This window comes from Brassica oleracea, chromosome C2 (genome assembly GCF_000695525.1).
Source record: "Brassica oleracea var. oleracea cultivar TO1000 chromosome C2, BOL, whole genome shotgun sequence".
Classification (NCBI taxonomy): Eukaryota; Viridiplantae; Streptophyta; class Magnoliopsida; order Brassicales; family Brassicaceae; genus Brassica; species Brassica oleracea.
Window position 1 is genome coordinate 37,280,497 of NC_027749.1, and position 14,898 is coordinate 37,295,394.

The 14,898-nt window shown below is 36.2% G+C and overlaps 1 protein-coding gene across 11 annotated transcripts; it reads right to left on the reverse strand.

Annotated features, from left to right (window-relative positions):
• Positions 1–6,845: 6,845 nt before the first annotated feature.
• LOC106323081 lies at positions 6,846–10,263 on the reverse strand. 11 transcript variants are annotated; one of them, XM_013761249.1, is made up of 9 exons: positions 10,076–10,263; positions 9,931–9,994; positions 9,692–9,778; positions 9,519–9,607; positions 9,014–9,019; positions 8,028–8,100; positions 7,455–7,597; positions 7,277–7,370; positions 6,846–7,181 (listed from the first exon to the last, which is right to left on the reverse strand). In XM_013761249.1, coding segments are annotated over exons 1-8 (477 nt in total). In that variant the 5' UTR covers positions 10,078–10,263; the 3' UTR covers positions 6,846–7,181; positions 7,277–7,357. The 11 variants fall into 11 exon arrangements, 2 of the variants coding, with proteins under 2 accessions (XP_013616703.1, XP_013616702.1); XM_013761248.1 differs by having other exon boundaries at positions 9,692–9,781; XR_001266650.1 differs by lacking the exon at positions 6,846–7,181 and having other exon boundaries at positions 7,278–7,370; positions 8,028–8,865; positions 9,014–9,056; positions 9,692–9,782.
• Positions 10,264–14,898: the final 4,635 nt, after the last annotated feature.

Here is a 14,898-nt window from a genome sequence, read left to right on the forward strand (position 1 = left end):
TATCTTCAAAATTTCGTATTTATCCGCGGAAACTTGACATTTATCTTTCTTTGCGAACCAAGCGTAAACCGTCATGCGGCTTACGGGATGTTGGTTAAGAAATCGTAAGTTGGGCCTCGAGTCATGTCTTAGGTCCCTTTTGGCCCACTTCCGACTCGAAGCGTTTATTACGGCTTCTTTCGATAAAGAACGAACTTTCCGCGGTTTTTACAGTAAAGTTCGATTGATAACTTAGAATGGCGGGGAACGTGAAATGGGTTCGCTACGGTCTTCTGGAGATAGCATCGAAGGGTAGAAGAGAATGCATGGACTAATGTCGTATCGACATTTCGGAAGAGCTAGCGACCGAGCGTTCACTCGAGCTTGGTCGCTACGTAGCGACCGAGCTTTGGCTCGAGCTTGGTTGCTATGCAGCGACCGAGCGGAACACGTGTTCGGTTGCTGTGTAGCGACCCTTTTCGAGCTCTTGTCCGATGACTCGCGTTTCCTCCGCAAAGCTTTTCGTAAAGAAGAATCTATTTCGAAAAAGTATTTGTCGAAGAAGGTTTCTACGTTTTCTTCTTCGGGGATTTGGACGTTAACTTCGTTGTAACCGTTTTCGACCCCAACAACTGCTTATGTTGCTGCTATGAACTCTGCTTCGCATGATGACAATGCAACCGTCTGCTGCTTCTGCGACGTCCAAGTGATCAACGATGAACCCTAGTATAATGCATTTCCAGACGTGCTCCTACCGTCATCGACATCAATGTTGTGTCTGCTGTCACTATAACCAACGACACTCTTTGACCCATCTCTCTTGAAGAACATACCGTAGTTTGTTGTTCCTTTCACATACCGCAATATGTGTTTGACGGCTTGTCTATGAGAGTCTCTCAGACTGTGCATGTATCTACTAAGAACACCAACTGCGTAAAACAGGTCAGGGTCTTGTGTGAAGCAGATATCTCAAACATCCTATGATTCTTCTGAAATTCGTAGCATCTATCTCTCGTTCATCTTTAAGATCTTCAAGTTCACCTTCATTGGAACTTGAGTTGCGTTACACTCTTCCATCTTTGTGTCACACAAGACTCCTTGAGCATACCTTTCTTGTTTTATTATGACTCTGTATGTTCCTTGAATCACCTCTATGCTAAGGTAGTACGCTAGCTTACCTAGATCTAACATCTCGAACTTCTTAGACATTTCTTCCTTGAATTGCTTAATCATCTTAAGCGAATTTCCTGTCACAAATATATCATCAACGTAGATGGCTATAATCAAGACGTCTCCTCCTTCACTCTTGCGGTACACTGATGGTTCCTTTGTGCCCTTCTTAAATCTCATCTCCTTGAGAACCTGATCGAGTTTCACATTCCATGCCCTGGGTGCTTGGCATAACCAATATAAAGCCTTGTGTAACACATAAAATCTATCATCTTCTCCTTCCTTTTCAAAACCTTCGAGTTGAGTTACATACACTAACTCTTTTAGATCTCCATTCAAGAAAGCGGTCTTCACGTCCATGTGATGTATCTCCCAACCGTTTGTTGCTGCGAGGGCTATTAAGAGCCGAATAGTTTCAAGTCGTGCCACTGGTCCAAACACTTCATCGAAGTATATTCCTTCTCTTTATACATAGCCTTTTGCCACAAGTGTCGCCTTATACTTTCTCACTGTACCATCCGCCTTTCTCTTTATCTTGTAGATCCCCTTTAACCCTATAGGTTTAAGTCCAGCCGGTCTATCCACAAGCTCCCATGTCTTGTTTCGTGTGATAGACTCCAACTTGGCCACCATCGCTTCAACCCATTCTCATACGTGTGCAGCCTCAAAATAGTTCTATGGCTCGCCATCCACTGTGAGCAACATCATTGCACTTTCTTGATCTGGAAGTAACACATAATCATCGAGATATCTTGGTTTTGTTATGGTTCGGCCGTGTCTAGTCACCAACGGTTGACCTCCACTGTCTTGGTTTGCATTGTGATCCGCATTTTTTTTCTTCCTCATCTTGGTTTATAGTTTCCTGTCCATGATCATTACCTTGATCATTACCTTCTTCTATATCACCTTCATGTGGAAACTTAAGTATGCTCGGTTCACAATCGGCTTGGTTTTTTGTAGACGACCAGTCCCAAGCTTTCTTCTTATCGAAAATTGCATCTCTACTCACCATCACCTTCCCTGCGACTGGATCATAGAGTCTGTAGGCTTTCGAACCCGGCTCAGTTCCAAGATTGATCACATTCTTTGATCTCTCATCCAACTTCTTCAGATAAGGCCCATTGATTTTCACATGAGCTACACAACCGAATATCCTCAAGTGCTCGATATTTGGTTTCCTCGATGTGAGGCACTTGTATGGCGTCTGATCCTTCAAGGCTTTTGTAGGAACTCTGTTGATGAGGTAACGTGAATATCATACAGCTTCCCCCAGAAGTAGTTCAGCATCTTCATTGCCTTCAGCATACTTCTTGTCATTCTCATTAAAGTTTGGTTTCTCCTCTCCACAACACCGTTTTGCTGAGGGGTGTAAGGCGCGGTTAGGTGCCTTTTAACTCCATTCTCTTCACATAATAGATTGAACTCAGCTGAGCTCAACTCTCCTCCTCTATCGGTGCAAAAGGTTTTAATGGTTGACCAAGTCTTCTTCTCTACACTCTCTTTAAATCTTTTGAATCGATCGAATACCTCACTCTTCTCCTTCAATAGTATAACCCACATATACTTAGAGAAGTCATCGATCAAGACAAAGACATACTTATTATTTGATGGCGTTGGTGGTGTGATTGGTCCACACAAATCTCCATACAATAATTTTAATGGCTTTGTCGCACGAAACATGGCCTTTGTCGGGAATGACTGTCTGATCTGCTTCCCTGCGAGACATGTGACACACAAGCTTTCTTCGTGTGTTACACACAGAATTCCTACGAACATTTTTTTTCCTTACCATGTTGTTCATCACTCCATAACTTATATGTCCTAGTCGAGCATGCCACCTCCATGTAGCATCTTCATCCCTGACATGTAAACACTCCGGGTAGCTTATCTCCACAGGGGTCTTCTAGAGGCGATTTGGAGATCTTGTAACACGTACTAGCAACCTTACACACGAATGTATGAGAGATAAGTAGACGTATTTCATGTTAACCTCACATCCGTTCTCTGTTGCTTGCCCAAGATTCAATATGTTGCTTCAGGTCAGTATGTAGTATATGTCTTTGAGTGCCTTCTTCTCTCCAGTCTTGCACACAAAGGTAAACACACCCTTTCCTACAATGTCAACACACGATCCATCACCAAACTTCACATTTTCTCTGGTGTTGAGATTCAAACTCGAAAAGAAGTCCTTGTTTCCCGTCATGTGATTACTTGCTTCATTATCCAAATACCAAACACTTCCATTGCCTTTGTCGATATCAAGATTCTTTTGAATCACCTTATCTTCGTTCAAGGACACCACCTCATGTACATAGAGTGCATCGGCGTCTTCTGTCTTGTTTAGGTTGGTTTCTTGTTTCTTCAATGTCTTCTCGGGACAGAGAATTGCGTAGTGACCAGGCTTGTCACATCTCCAACATATCAGCTTTGAACAATACTTTTTCGAGTTTTTATCTTCGGTGTGTGACGCACGGATTGGTTGTGTGACCTACCTCGACCTCTACCTCTACCATTCCGTCCTCTTCCTCTACCACGAGAGTTCTCATATCCCCTCTGACTATGCTGTTCATTGTTCGAAAACATCAGCTTTCCTTGGTCTTCTTTCTAAGTTTCTTCTCCTACACGCTCCTCGTACACCTTAATCCTTCCAACGATATCTTCAAAACCCGTTGAGTTGAGATCTAGGACTTGCTAAAGCGATGCTACTATCTGGATATACTTGTGTCTCGTAAGACCCTTAAAGAACTTCTTAACCATCTTGGATTCTTCTATGTTTTCTTCAAACGAGGTTGTTTTGGATGATATGCCCAATATCTTCCTGCGAAGTCATCGACCGTTTCGTTATCATCCATCTTCTTTCGTCTATGCATTTAATCAAGCAAGTGAGATGGGTTTATGGAGGGAGATAGAAGATGGAAGATGTAGCTGCTAGAGCGGTAGGAATAGAGTATCCATGGATAGTTCAAGGTGATTTCAATGTGATTTTTCACCTCTAATGAACACTCACGTGGCACGCATCTGGGAGCGGGTACTAGTGCAACGATATATTTCCAGGATACAGTAAGGAACTGTCGGTTAGCTGATCTAGCGCAACTGGGCTCAGTATGCACCTAGACTAACCACCCGCCTGAAAATCCAATTAGTAAGAAACTTGATAGAATCTCGGTAAACAGAAAATGGCTCTCTGCATTCCCTGTTTCTTTCACTACATTTGAAGCTGGAGGAGTGTCAGACCATATGAGATGTTGGACTCAGCTCAGACCTACTAAACCAACAAACAGGAAGCCTTTTAAGTTTTTCAATCACATGACAAGTCATCCACGGTTCCTAGAAGTACTAGATCAAGGCTCTATCAGTCAAGATCGGCTCTGAAGATCTTTCATGGTAAGCTCAAAGGATTAAAGAGTCCTCTTAGAGAGCTGAACAGAAACATGTTTGGGGACTTTCCATCTCGTGTCAAACAAGCTTATGAAGATCTCTATTTGAAACAAAATGTGGCTACAAAATCTCCCTCGTCTGAAGCTTATGAGGAAGTCTCAGCTGCTTGGGAACACTGGTACCATATTTCAGGCATTGAAGAGCAATTTTATTTCCAGAAATCAAGGGTCCAATGGATGGGAATTAGAGACCGTAAAAATTGTTTCTACCACAAGGTCTGTCAAGCTAGAAACTCTAAATATGCAATCCGAAGAATTAAAGCAGGAGATGGAAGGGTTCTCACAGACCTGATAGAGATTAAGGCTGAAGAAGCGCTGCACTTCGACACCTTTCTGAATGGCCAGTCGATTAATTACGAGGGTGCTTCCCTGGAATATTTGCAGGAGGTGGTAAACTATAGATGCCCTGCTGCGGCTGTTGATGATCTTGTTAAACCAGTTCAGGATGACGAAATTAAAAAAATCTTGTTCTATATGCCAACAAATAAGGCTCCTAGCCTGGATGGTTTTCATTGGGAGTTTTATAAGGCAGTCTGGCATGTGGTGGGAATGGATTTTATTTTGTCAGTTCAGTCCTTCTTCTTATATAGCTTCCTGCCTAAGAGCACTAACCCGACGCTTCTCTCACTGATTCCCAAATCGCTAGAGGCAGAACGTATGACCAACTATAGACCTATTGCATGTTGCAATATAGTTTACAAAGTGATATCGAAAATTCTTGCTAGACTTCTCAAGGGCACTCTACCTTCAGCTGTCGATTTAAATTAGTGTGCGTTTGTTAAAGGCCGCCTTCTTCTCGAAAATTTCTTATTGGCAACATAGTTAGTGAAAGATTATCACAAACTGTAGATTTCATCTCGTTCAGACATCAAGTTTGATATATCAAAGGCTTTTGACATTGTGCAATGGTCTTTCATTGGAGGTAATCTCCGCCGCCCTATGGGCTACTCGGACCTCTTTGTTAGCTGGATTATGAGATGTGTAGATACTCATGCATGCTCGGTCTCAGTCAATGGAGAGTTGGAAGGTTTCTTCTCTAGTTCTCTAGAAATCAGGCAAGGCTGCTCTCTTTCGCCGTATATGTTTGACATTGTCAGCAATGTGCTCTCTAGGTTGCTTAACTCGGCGGTGCTTAACACGAGGATATAATATAATCATCTTTGTATGTCAATCAAATTGACACATCTTAGCTTTGCCGATGATAAATGGATCTCCTTCCTCCTTGGAAGGTACTATTGAAGTGTTTGACGAATTTGCCAGGATCTCAGGGCTTTGTATTAATATTGCAGATTCTACGGTGTTTGTGGCTGGAGTAGATAAGCAAAGGCTCCAAGAGGTGGCTGTCTCTGCTGGGTTCTCAACTTCAGGCTTACCGGTTAAGTATCTTGGTCTGCCCCTCACAACCAAAATTATGTCAAGGAATAACTATGAGCCTCTACTGGCCAAAATCAGAGGGCGGTTACAGAGCAGGACGAGCAAATCTCGCTCGTTCACAAGACGTCTCATGCTTGTTAAATCAGTTATTAATAGCACAACAAATTTTTGGTGCTCAGCTTTTTGGTTGCCTAAAGCTTGTCTTGACATCATTGATAGCATGTTCTCTGCATTCTTATGGAGCGGCTCGCCAAAAGATTCCACAAAGGTAAAAGTGTCTTGGAGGGAGGTTGTAGGCCAATGGAGGAAGGAGGACTGGGGGGTTAGAAAAATCAGTGATGTCTCTACAGTGTTTTCTCTTAAACTCATATGGCGACAGCTCAATGGAAAGATGTCATTATGAGCTGATTGGGTGAGGAAGCATCTTGTTCGCTAAGAGTCTTTTTGGGATATTAGAGACACTGGTCTAGGCTCTTGGGTTTGGTGAAAATTACTACAACTGAGGCCTCTTGCGCAGCAGTTTGTCTGTCCGAAAATTCATAGTGGACAGATTGTGCGGTTCTGGACAGATTTATGGCATATGTTGGGTAGATTGATCGAGGTTGCAGGTGAGATTGGCACTCAAATTTTCAATTTTATAGTTTAAATATAATTATACTATAATATTTTTAAACAATTGCTTATTCAATATTAATTAGTTTACTGCAACCATATCTGAGTCATGTATTTTAAAAATATTTGCATGGTTTTATATGGTTCTAGACGTATAGTGGAACCGTACTAATACTCAAAACTGTTTGGATTTTTTTGAACTTTTAAGAAAACATTAAATTGTCTCAGACAAACTTTATCTCTGAAGCCATCAACATAGCGCCCTTGTCTGCGTACAACAACTAATCTTTTTTTTTTGTTTCCTTCAAATTACACCAAATAATTCGAGAAATGTTACAAAGTCAGGAAACGCCATGTTTATAGTTACAGGCTTGCACCTAATACATGCTATTATAATATAAGGAAATAATAAGAGTAACTAGATGCGAGAACAACATTCTCTATACAGAAGTGCCGTAGCCAATGTGTCTCCGCGATTACTCTAATGGCAAATCTTTATTTGTTCCTTCTACGATTAATCTTGGTTTGCCATCATCAAAATTACAGTGCTGACTAAACCATACTCTTTCGCCTCCCATGGATTCAAGAAGTTATCACGGCCTGTCTCACCTTCAATATGTAAAAAATATCATTAGGCTGAAAAAAAAAGAATCATGTGGAAGAATAAGAAGAATAAGAAGAATGGCTCCTTCTTTCAGTCATGCCTGTGATTCAGGTTTCCGGTGATTTTAGAGAAGGTTTTGTTTAGTTAAATTTTGTGGGACATCATTCTCTTATGCCAATATTCATTTTGGTTGCCTACACATTCAATGTTTCTGTTATCAGAACATCAGTCAGTAAAAGAGAAAAAGAAAATTCTAGAAGCATAAAAATTGATCATACTTTGGCTCCGGCAGTACCCAAGTGGTTGATGGATCATAACTTGAGTGTTTGTCATGCAATACCAGTTCCCTTAGGAACCAAAATCTAGGATACGCACCCAAAAGTGCAGGCCCGGAGAAGAAGGAAACTTCTCTGAGAAAATACTGCAAATTCATGGTTACAATTAGAGATAATTGAGAGAAAAGACTGCACAGATCATTAAGACAATCAGCAATAACATGAGCATCCTCCGTGGGAGTGAACTCAATTCTCCCTGAACCACGTGACTACATTATGAACATGTTTTTAAGAACACTATGAACATGTGCTTAAGATCACTATAAACATGAGTTTAAGAAAAGAAGGAGACTAAGAACATGAGCAAAATCACAAAAGGTTTCTGAATAAATCTTTCAGAATATGGTTAATTAAGATCCGAATATAACAGTTTCATAATGTTGAGTCTAAGACGACTACGAACATGAGTTTAGTAACATAAGAAGACTATGAACGTAAGTTTAAGAACACTTTTAACATGGCTTCCAAAACAATATACATAAAAGCACTCTGAACATGAGTTAAAAACATATTTACCTTTGAATCCAGTAAGAGCATATCAAGAGACATGAGTTCCCCACCACGTTCGCCATTCTTGGGTTCCCAGAACCTGAGCAAAGGAGCAGCGGCCACAAAGAGAATTTATTAAATTTGGTATTTTCACGGATTGAGAGGATGATACTCAAGTGAAGAAAGCTAATCTTTTTTATAGGTGTATAATAGACCGCCTTGCATAGGATAACTCACAATCAATGTCAGATCGTATTCACGTCGGTCTATGGAATTAAAAGCGATGAATCTTTAACTCTGACCATTTCGGTTGTTTAGAAGAGAAGGCATAACGATGCAAGTGAAGACGCCATTGATGGTGTTAGAGAATGCTGAAGAAAAATTTTAAGTGTCGGAGATCGATGGATGATGAACCCTAATTTGGCGTGTATTAGATGAAGTGGAAAGAGACTATCGGTAACGGGCTAACGAAATCTTGAATTAAACAAATAGCCCAATAAATGTTAAGTTTAAACAGAACGCACATAGCAAAGCCTGTCTGTACTAATTGCACACAAAATTAAATGAAACGGTGAGTTTAATTAGCTGGACATGTGTCGCGCTCACAGAATTCAACTTATCTACGTGGAATCCGATGTGGCGGAAGAGGAAGGAAGGAAACCTTCTTTTAGTAAAGCAAGGTAGCCTGTAAATAGAACTATGTCCCTAAACATACATAAAGCTAAAGATAACTATATATACCAGAATCAGCATCTTCACATAGTGGTGACAATGTGCTGGATGTGTTTGCGTTGAATCAATTTTCACAGAAGTGGAGCCACTCAGAGAATTTGAATTGTTTTCTTTTATTCCAATGGAGCTTATCCTATTACCATGTATAAATAGCATGAACTTATCAAAACCACCATTAAAAAAAAGAGAACCCACTTTAAAAAGGAACAATATAATGTTGAGTGAATGGGTGTTTATATTCTAAAGAATATATTAGTACAGTACCGAGAGAAAAGCTATACCTTAACCTCCAAGTATTGAACAAAAACAACATGCATCAGTTCCCTGTACCCACAAAAAACAGAGGACATATGCACTAAAAGTAACAAATCACATTTCATTTTCTTTCTGTTCTCAAAAATGTTCCCTGTACCCACAAAAAACAGAGGACATATGCACTAAAAGTAACAAATCACATTTCATTTTCTTTCTGTTCTCAAAAATGTTCCCTGTACCCACAAAAAACAGAGGACATATGCACTAAAAGTAACAAATCACATTTCATTTTCTTTCTGTTCTCAAAAATGTTCCCTGTACCCACAAAAAACAGAGGACATATGCACTAAAAGTAACAAATCACATTTCATTTTCTTTCTGTTCTCAAAAATGTTCCCTGTACCCACAAAAAACAGAGGACATATGCACTAAAAGTAACAAATCACATTTCATTTTCCTTCTGTTCTCAAAGTAACATTTACGGTACACTAAACCGGTAAAAATGTGAAATATGGAAAACATAGGACTCACTGTTCAAGCATCCAGTAGCAACGCCTATGGAAATTCTCATTGTCTTCCTCATGTGCATAGTAACAATGTAACACATCAATGCTTCCAACCTATATATATAATTAAACAATGTTACTCTAAAATATTTATTAAAAACAATAGTGAGGAAACATGAATGTAAATATATTATTAACCTTGAGCTTTTCGTGCGCCTCTTTCACTGTTTCACCATCTTTCTTCTTCCTCCAGTTGTGCCCATCTTTCCTAAAATATCTGAGCACCTTCCTATCAAACATAAAGAGTGATACGGAAATTAAGATCGATATTAGTATGTTACATGGATAAACCGATACCAATATATCAATATATAGAACACAAAGCCCAGATACATATATAATAAGACCATCTATATATATACAAATCATGTCCGTACCTGGAAGCTGTGTAACGGAGAGACCGGTTCGGTTAACTCGTCAAAATCGGTTGAATCATTGAACCTAATCAGTAAAGAGGAGTCGGAAAGCTTGGAGTTCTGAGCACATCTACCATATGTCAAATCCACCGGGGAGAATACTCACATCTATTTATACCGAATCAAACCGCCTTTCAGATCTAAAAGACACATTGAAGAACTCGTAGTGGGCGTCTGAATTAATGGGATAAACACGTAAAAACCATAACGCTCTCAGTTTCAGATTCGTGAGGAAGGGCAAGAGTCACCGTAGCCGTCGAACAAGGAAGAAGAAGAACACACACAACATCGCGAAAATAGATTAGGTCTACACATAAAGGATTACGGGCCAGATAAACTGTCCAATCTAAGTGCTGGGTGTTGGGGTGGGACACGTGTGGCTTCGACAGAAGCCGACTTTCTGACATGGACGACGACTTTCTGACGTGGACGACGACGTGTCCTCACCAGGAAAGAAAGAACGCTTCTTTGAATATAAAGACTAGGAGTAAAACCGCACTACGCCCGGAGCTATTTTGATTTTCAAATGTTAACTATATATTTTTTTTTTTACATTGTATTCTAAACAACAACAAAATTTTGAATTATATGTTTGTGTGAATATATATTTCTTTGGAAAAAACATAAAACTATACATTTTTCAAATAGATGTTTAATATTGTTTTTCATTTCTTATATTTTATATTTACTTATTATTTAGTTTTTCTTATATTGTAGGGCAACTCTCTCTAATATATTTTTTTAAGTTGTTGTCATAAAAATAACTTTGAATAAGTAAAATGACCAAAATAGCCACTTTTTATTTTTAAAATTTTAATTTTAATTTTTTTTATTTGAAATCCTATCCTCAAAACTCCACCCTTAACTCTAAACCCTAGATCAAGATTAGTTAACCCTACGACGGTATAAATGTATTTTTACTCTTTAATAAAACTTCTTTTGGTCATTTTTCTCATTAAGGCTATTTTGTGACAAAAAGTTAAACTGACCATCTTAAAGAATTTATCTATATTGTATATTTATTTATTCTAATTTTCTTGCTTTTATATCAAATGGTAAAATTACAATAGATATTTAATGTAATATTTCTATGTCTTATATTATATATTTGATTATTATTTATTTAGCTATACATTTTCCATTTAACTATACATTTTGGAGATAGATGTATTTTTTTTATATATTGTATATTTACTTAATATTTATCTTTTATTATTTTGTATATTTACTTTTTCTAAATTTCTTGATTTTATATCAGTGATAATATTATGATATATATTTAATGTAATATTTTTATATTGTATATTTACTTAATATTTATCTTTTATTATTTTGTATATTTACTTTTTCTAAATTTCTTGATTTTATATCAGTGATAATATTATGATATATATTTAATGTAATATTTTTATATTGTATATTTACTTAATATTTATCTTTTATTATTTTGTATATTTACTTTTTCTAAATTTCTTGATTTTATATCAGTGATAATATTATGATATATATTTAATGTAATATTTTTATATTGTATATTTACTTAATATTTATCTTTTATTATTTTGTATATTTACTTTTTCTAAATTTCTTGATTTTATATCAGTGATAATATTATGATATATATTTAATGTAATATTTTTATATTGTATATTTACTTAATATTTATCTTTTATTATTTTGTATATTTACTTTTTCTAAATTTCTTGATTTTATATCAGTGATAATATTATGATATATATTTAATGTAATATTTTTATATTGTATATTTACTTAATATTTATCTTTTATTATTTTGTATATTTACTTTTTCTAAATTTCTTGATTTTATATCAGTGATAATATTATGATATATATTTAATGTAATATTTTTATATTGTATATTTACTTAATATTTATCTTTTATTATTTTGTATATTTACTTTTTCTAAATTTCTTGATTTTATATCAGTGATAATATTATGATATATATTTAATGTAATATTTTTATATTGTATATTTACTTAATATTTATCTTTTATTATTTTGTATATTTACTTTTTCTAAATTTCTTGATTTTATATCAGTGATAATATTATGATATATATTTAATGTAATATTTTTATATTGTATATTTACTTAATATTTATCTTTTATTATTTTGTATATTTACTTTTTCTAAATTTCTTGATTTTATATCAGTGATAATATTATGATATATATTTAATGTAATATTTCTATGTCTTATATTATATATTTGATTATTATTTATTTAGCTATACATTTTCCATTTAACTATACATTTTTCAGATATATGTTTAACTTAGGGTTTTCCATTTTTTATATTGTATATTTACTTATTGTTTATCTTTTCTTATTTTGTATATTTATTTATTTTAAATTTCTTGCTTTTATATCATTGATAATATTACGATATATATCTAATGTAATATTTTTATTTCTTATATACTATATTTGCTAATTATTTTTTATTTTATTTTATATTTATTTATTCTAATATTACGATAAATATTTAATATAATATTTTTATTTCTTGTATTGTATATTTAGTTATTATTTATTATACTATACATTTTCAGATATATGTTTAATTTAGTTTTTTTATTTCTTAATTATATATTTACTTATTATTTATTTTCCTTATATTGTATATTTACTTATTATTGTTTAATGCAATGTTTCTATTTCTTATATTGTTTATTTACTTATTAGTTATTTTTCTTTATATTGTAAATTTACGTATTATTTATTTTCTATTTTTTAAATAATAATGCCACGTGTCATCTTTCGAGAGAATTTTTTTTGCTGATGCAGACGTTCTATGGAGGCTCAAAAGGTCTATTTTATTAGTAAGGATTGGTTTAGTGCCACGAAGAAAATCACCATAGGAAATAAATTAATGAAAAATACTCAATACTTATGTACCAACCAACATTCGATAACTGTTAAAGCAAATTAGTCCCACAGAGTTTATAATGTTAATGTTGGTTATTTTCTGTAATCTGTTTATGCAAATTGGGATTGGAGATTTGGCACATTATTTATAATAAGGCCCATATCATTGCAAGCATCTATTTTTAATACTATAAAGTAGGTTTTTTCTCTCTTCATAGAGCGTGTTAGGACACTTGTCACGTTCATCGGCTGAATTTTCTAAACGGGTTTGGGCTTATATAGGAAACTGTTGAATTTTTTAAACAGGTTTACTGGCCCAATTACAAAATGTTGTTACAGAATGTTTAACGTGTTTAACGTATTCTTAACGTAATGTCTCGAGGTCGCATTGATACATTCTTTACTCCCATTTTCTACGTAATTAACCCACTGTCCCCACTCTTCATCATTCAGTTGAGCTCATCCCCTCCCAGAGCGATGAACATCACAGGTTCGATGAGATCCAGAAGAATAGTCTTTTTACTTACTGATTACTGCGATGGCGAATACCTTCATCCTCCTTGCAGATTTGAAAGCTGGGCGATGCTCCAACACTGCGGATGTTCGTTTGCTGAGATTTTGGGAGGCAAGAAATGTCAGGAAAGGCGGTGAACTAATGAGTCTGGCATGCTCCTCATCGATGAGAATGTAAACATCTTTCTTTTCGATTAACTCTGTAGACGATTACTCCATTCCGATTGTCTAAACTTTTGAACTCGATGAGAATGTTTATCATAGTACGTCTAAGCATGTTTTGAGTAAGCAGCAAGTCCAACTCCTGCAGTGGAAATCAGTGTTAGAGATTACAAATATCAACTTTGAGATGAGATTAGATGATTTAAACATACCTTCGATCGACCAAACGGTATGTTAGCAAGGTTAGTACGATCCACAATATTGTATTTACTAGCACACATATTTACTTTGACTCTGAGACAGCCATTGGGTTTTTTAAATGTTTGTTTGCTCTTATGATGCATGTAGATATGAATAGAGCAGGACTTCCTTTGCTCGAGATTCTATCTGAAATTCAAATGGAACACTCTGATGCAATGGACTGTCAGGTACTTGGGAGTGACTACTGACGTCAATATGAAAGAAGACACTCTCTGTTGCAATGCTTATATATCAAACCATCCGATTAGGAATGCTAAGTTTGGGACCAATGTCAACATGTTTCTTTTCTTTTTTTTGGTACAAATGTTAAAATTGCATACCATTTTTTAGAGTTTACAATGATGTTGCTTAGTAACTTATTACAAGGAGGAAGATGGAGGATAACGAAGAAGACATAGACAAAGATAGAAATTTAAAACCTCAGAGGTGCAATCCAAAAAGAACAGCACAAAACAGAGGCAAGAACAACTAGCTGTAAGGAGAGATGAAGCAGAAGTAGAGCTGTAGCAACGATGGACCAACCTGAGCACCACTCGAGCAAGAGAGTAACCGGTCACGGACCATTCTATCCACTGACGCAAAGAGAGAGTCACTGGTTAATGCTTGCCCCCTGAAGATACGTGAGTTTCCTTCTCTCCAAAAGGTGTACACAATCACCTGAAAATGAGTTAAATACCACAGCAGTATCACTGAGATCAGAGTCCATCAGCAACTGAGAGAGGGGTACGGATGCCATAAAATTAGCAGGAGGGGATGCAATCATTCTACCACAAAACCGTGTCCAAATGTTAACAGTGAAATTGCATTGAAAGAACAAGTGTTGATGAGTTTCAATTCCTGAAGCACAGAGCACACAACTGTTTGGAACATTTAATCCCCATACAAGAAATCTGTCACGAGTGGGTATACACCCAAGAATGGCCATCCAAGCTGCAAAGGACCATCTTGGGATTTTTTGCTTGAACCAAATTACTTTTGACCATGAAACCAAGGCAGAGCGATTCCTGATTCTTTCCCAAGTTGCCTTTGAGGAGAACTTTGGTAGATAAGTTCCGTTAGGTGCGAGCCAAAGATATTGATCCTATCCTCTATATGGTAATG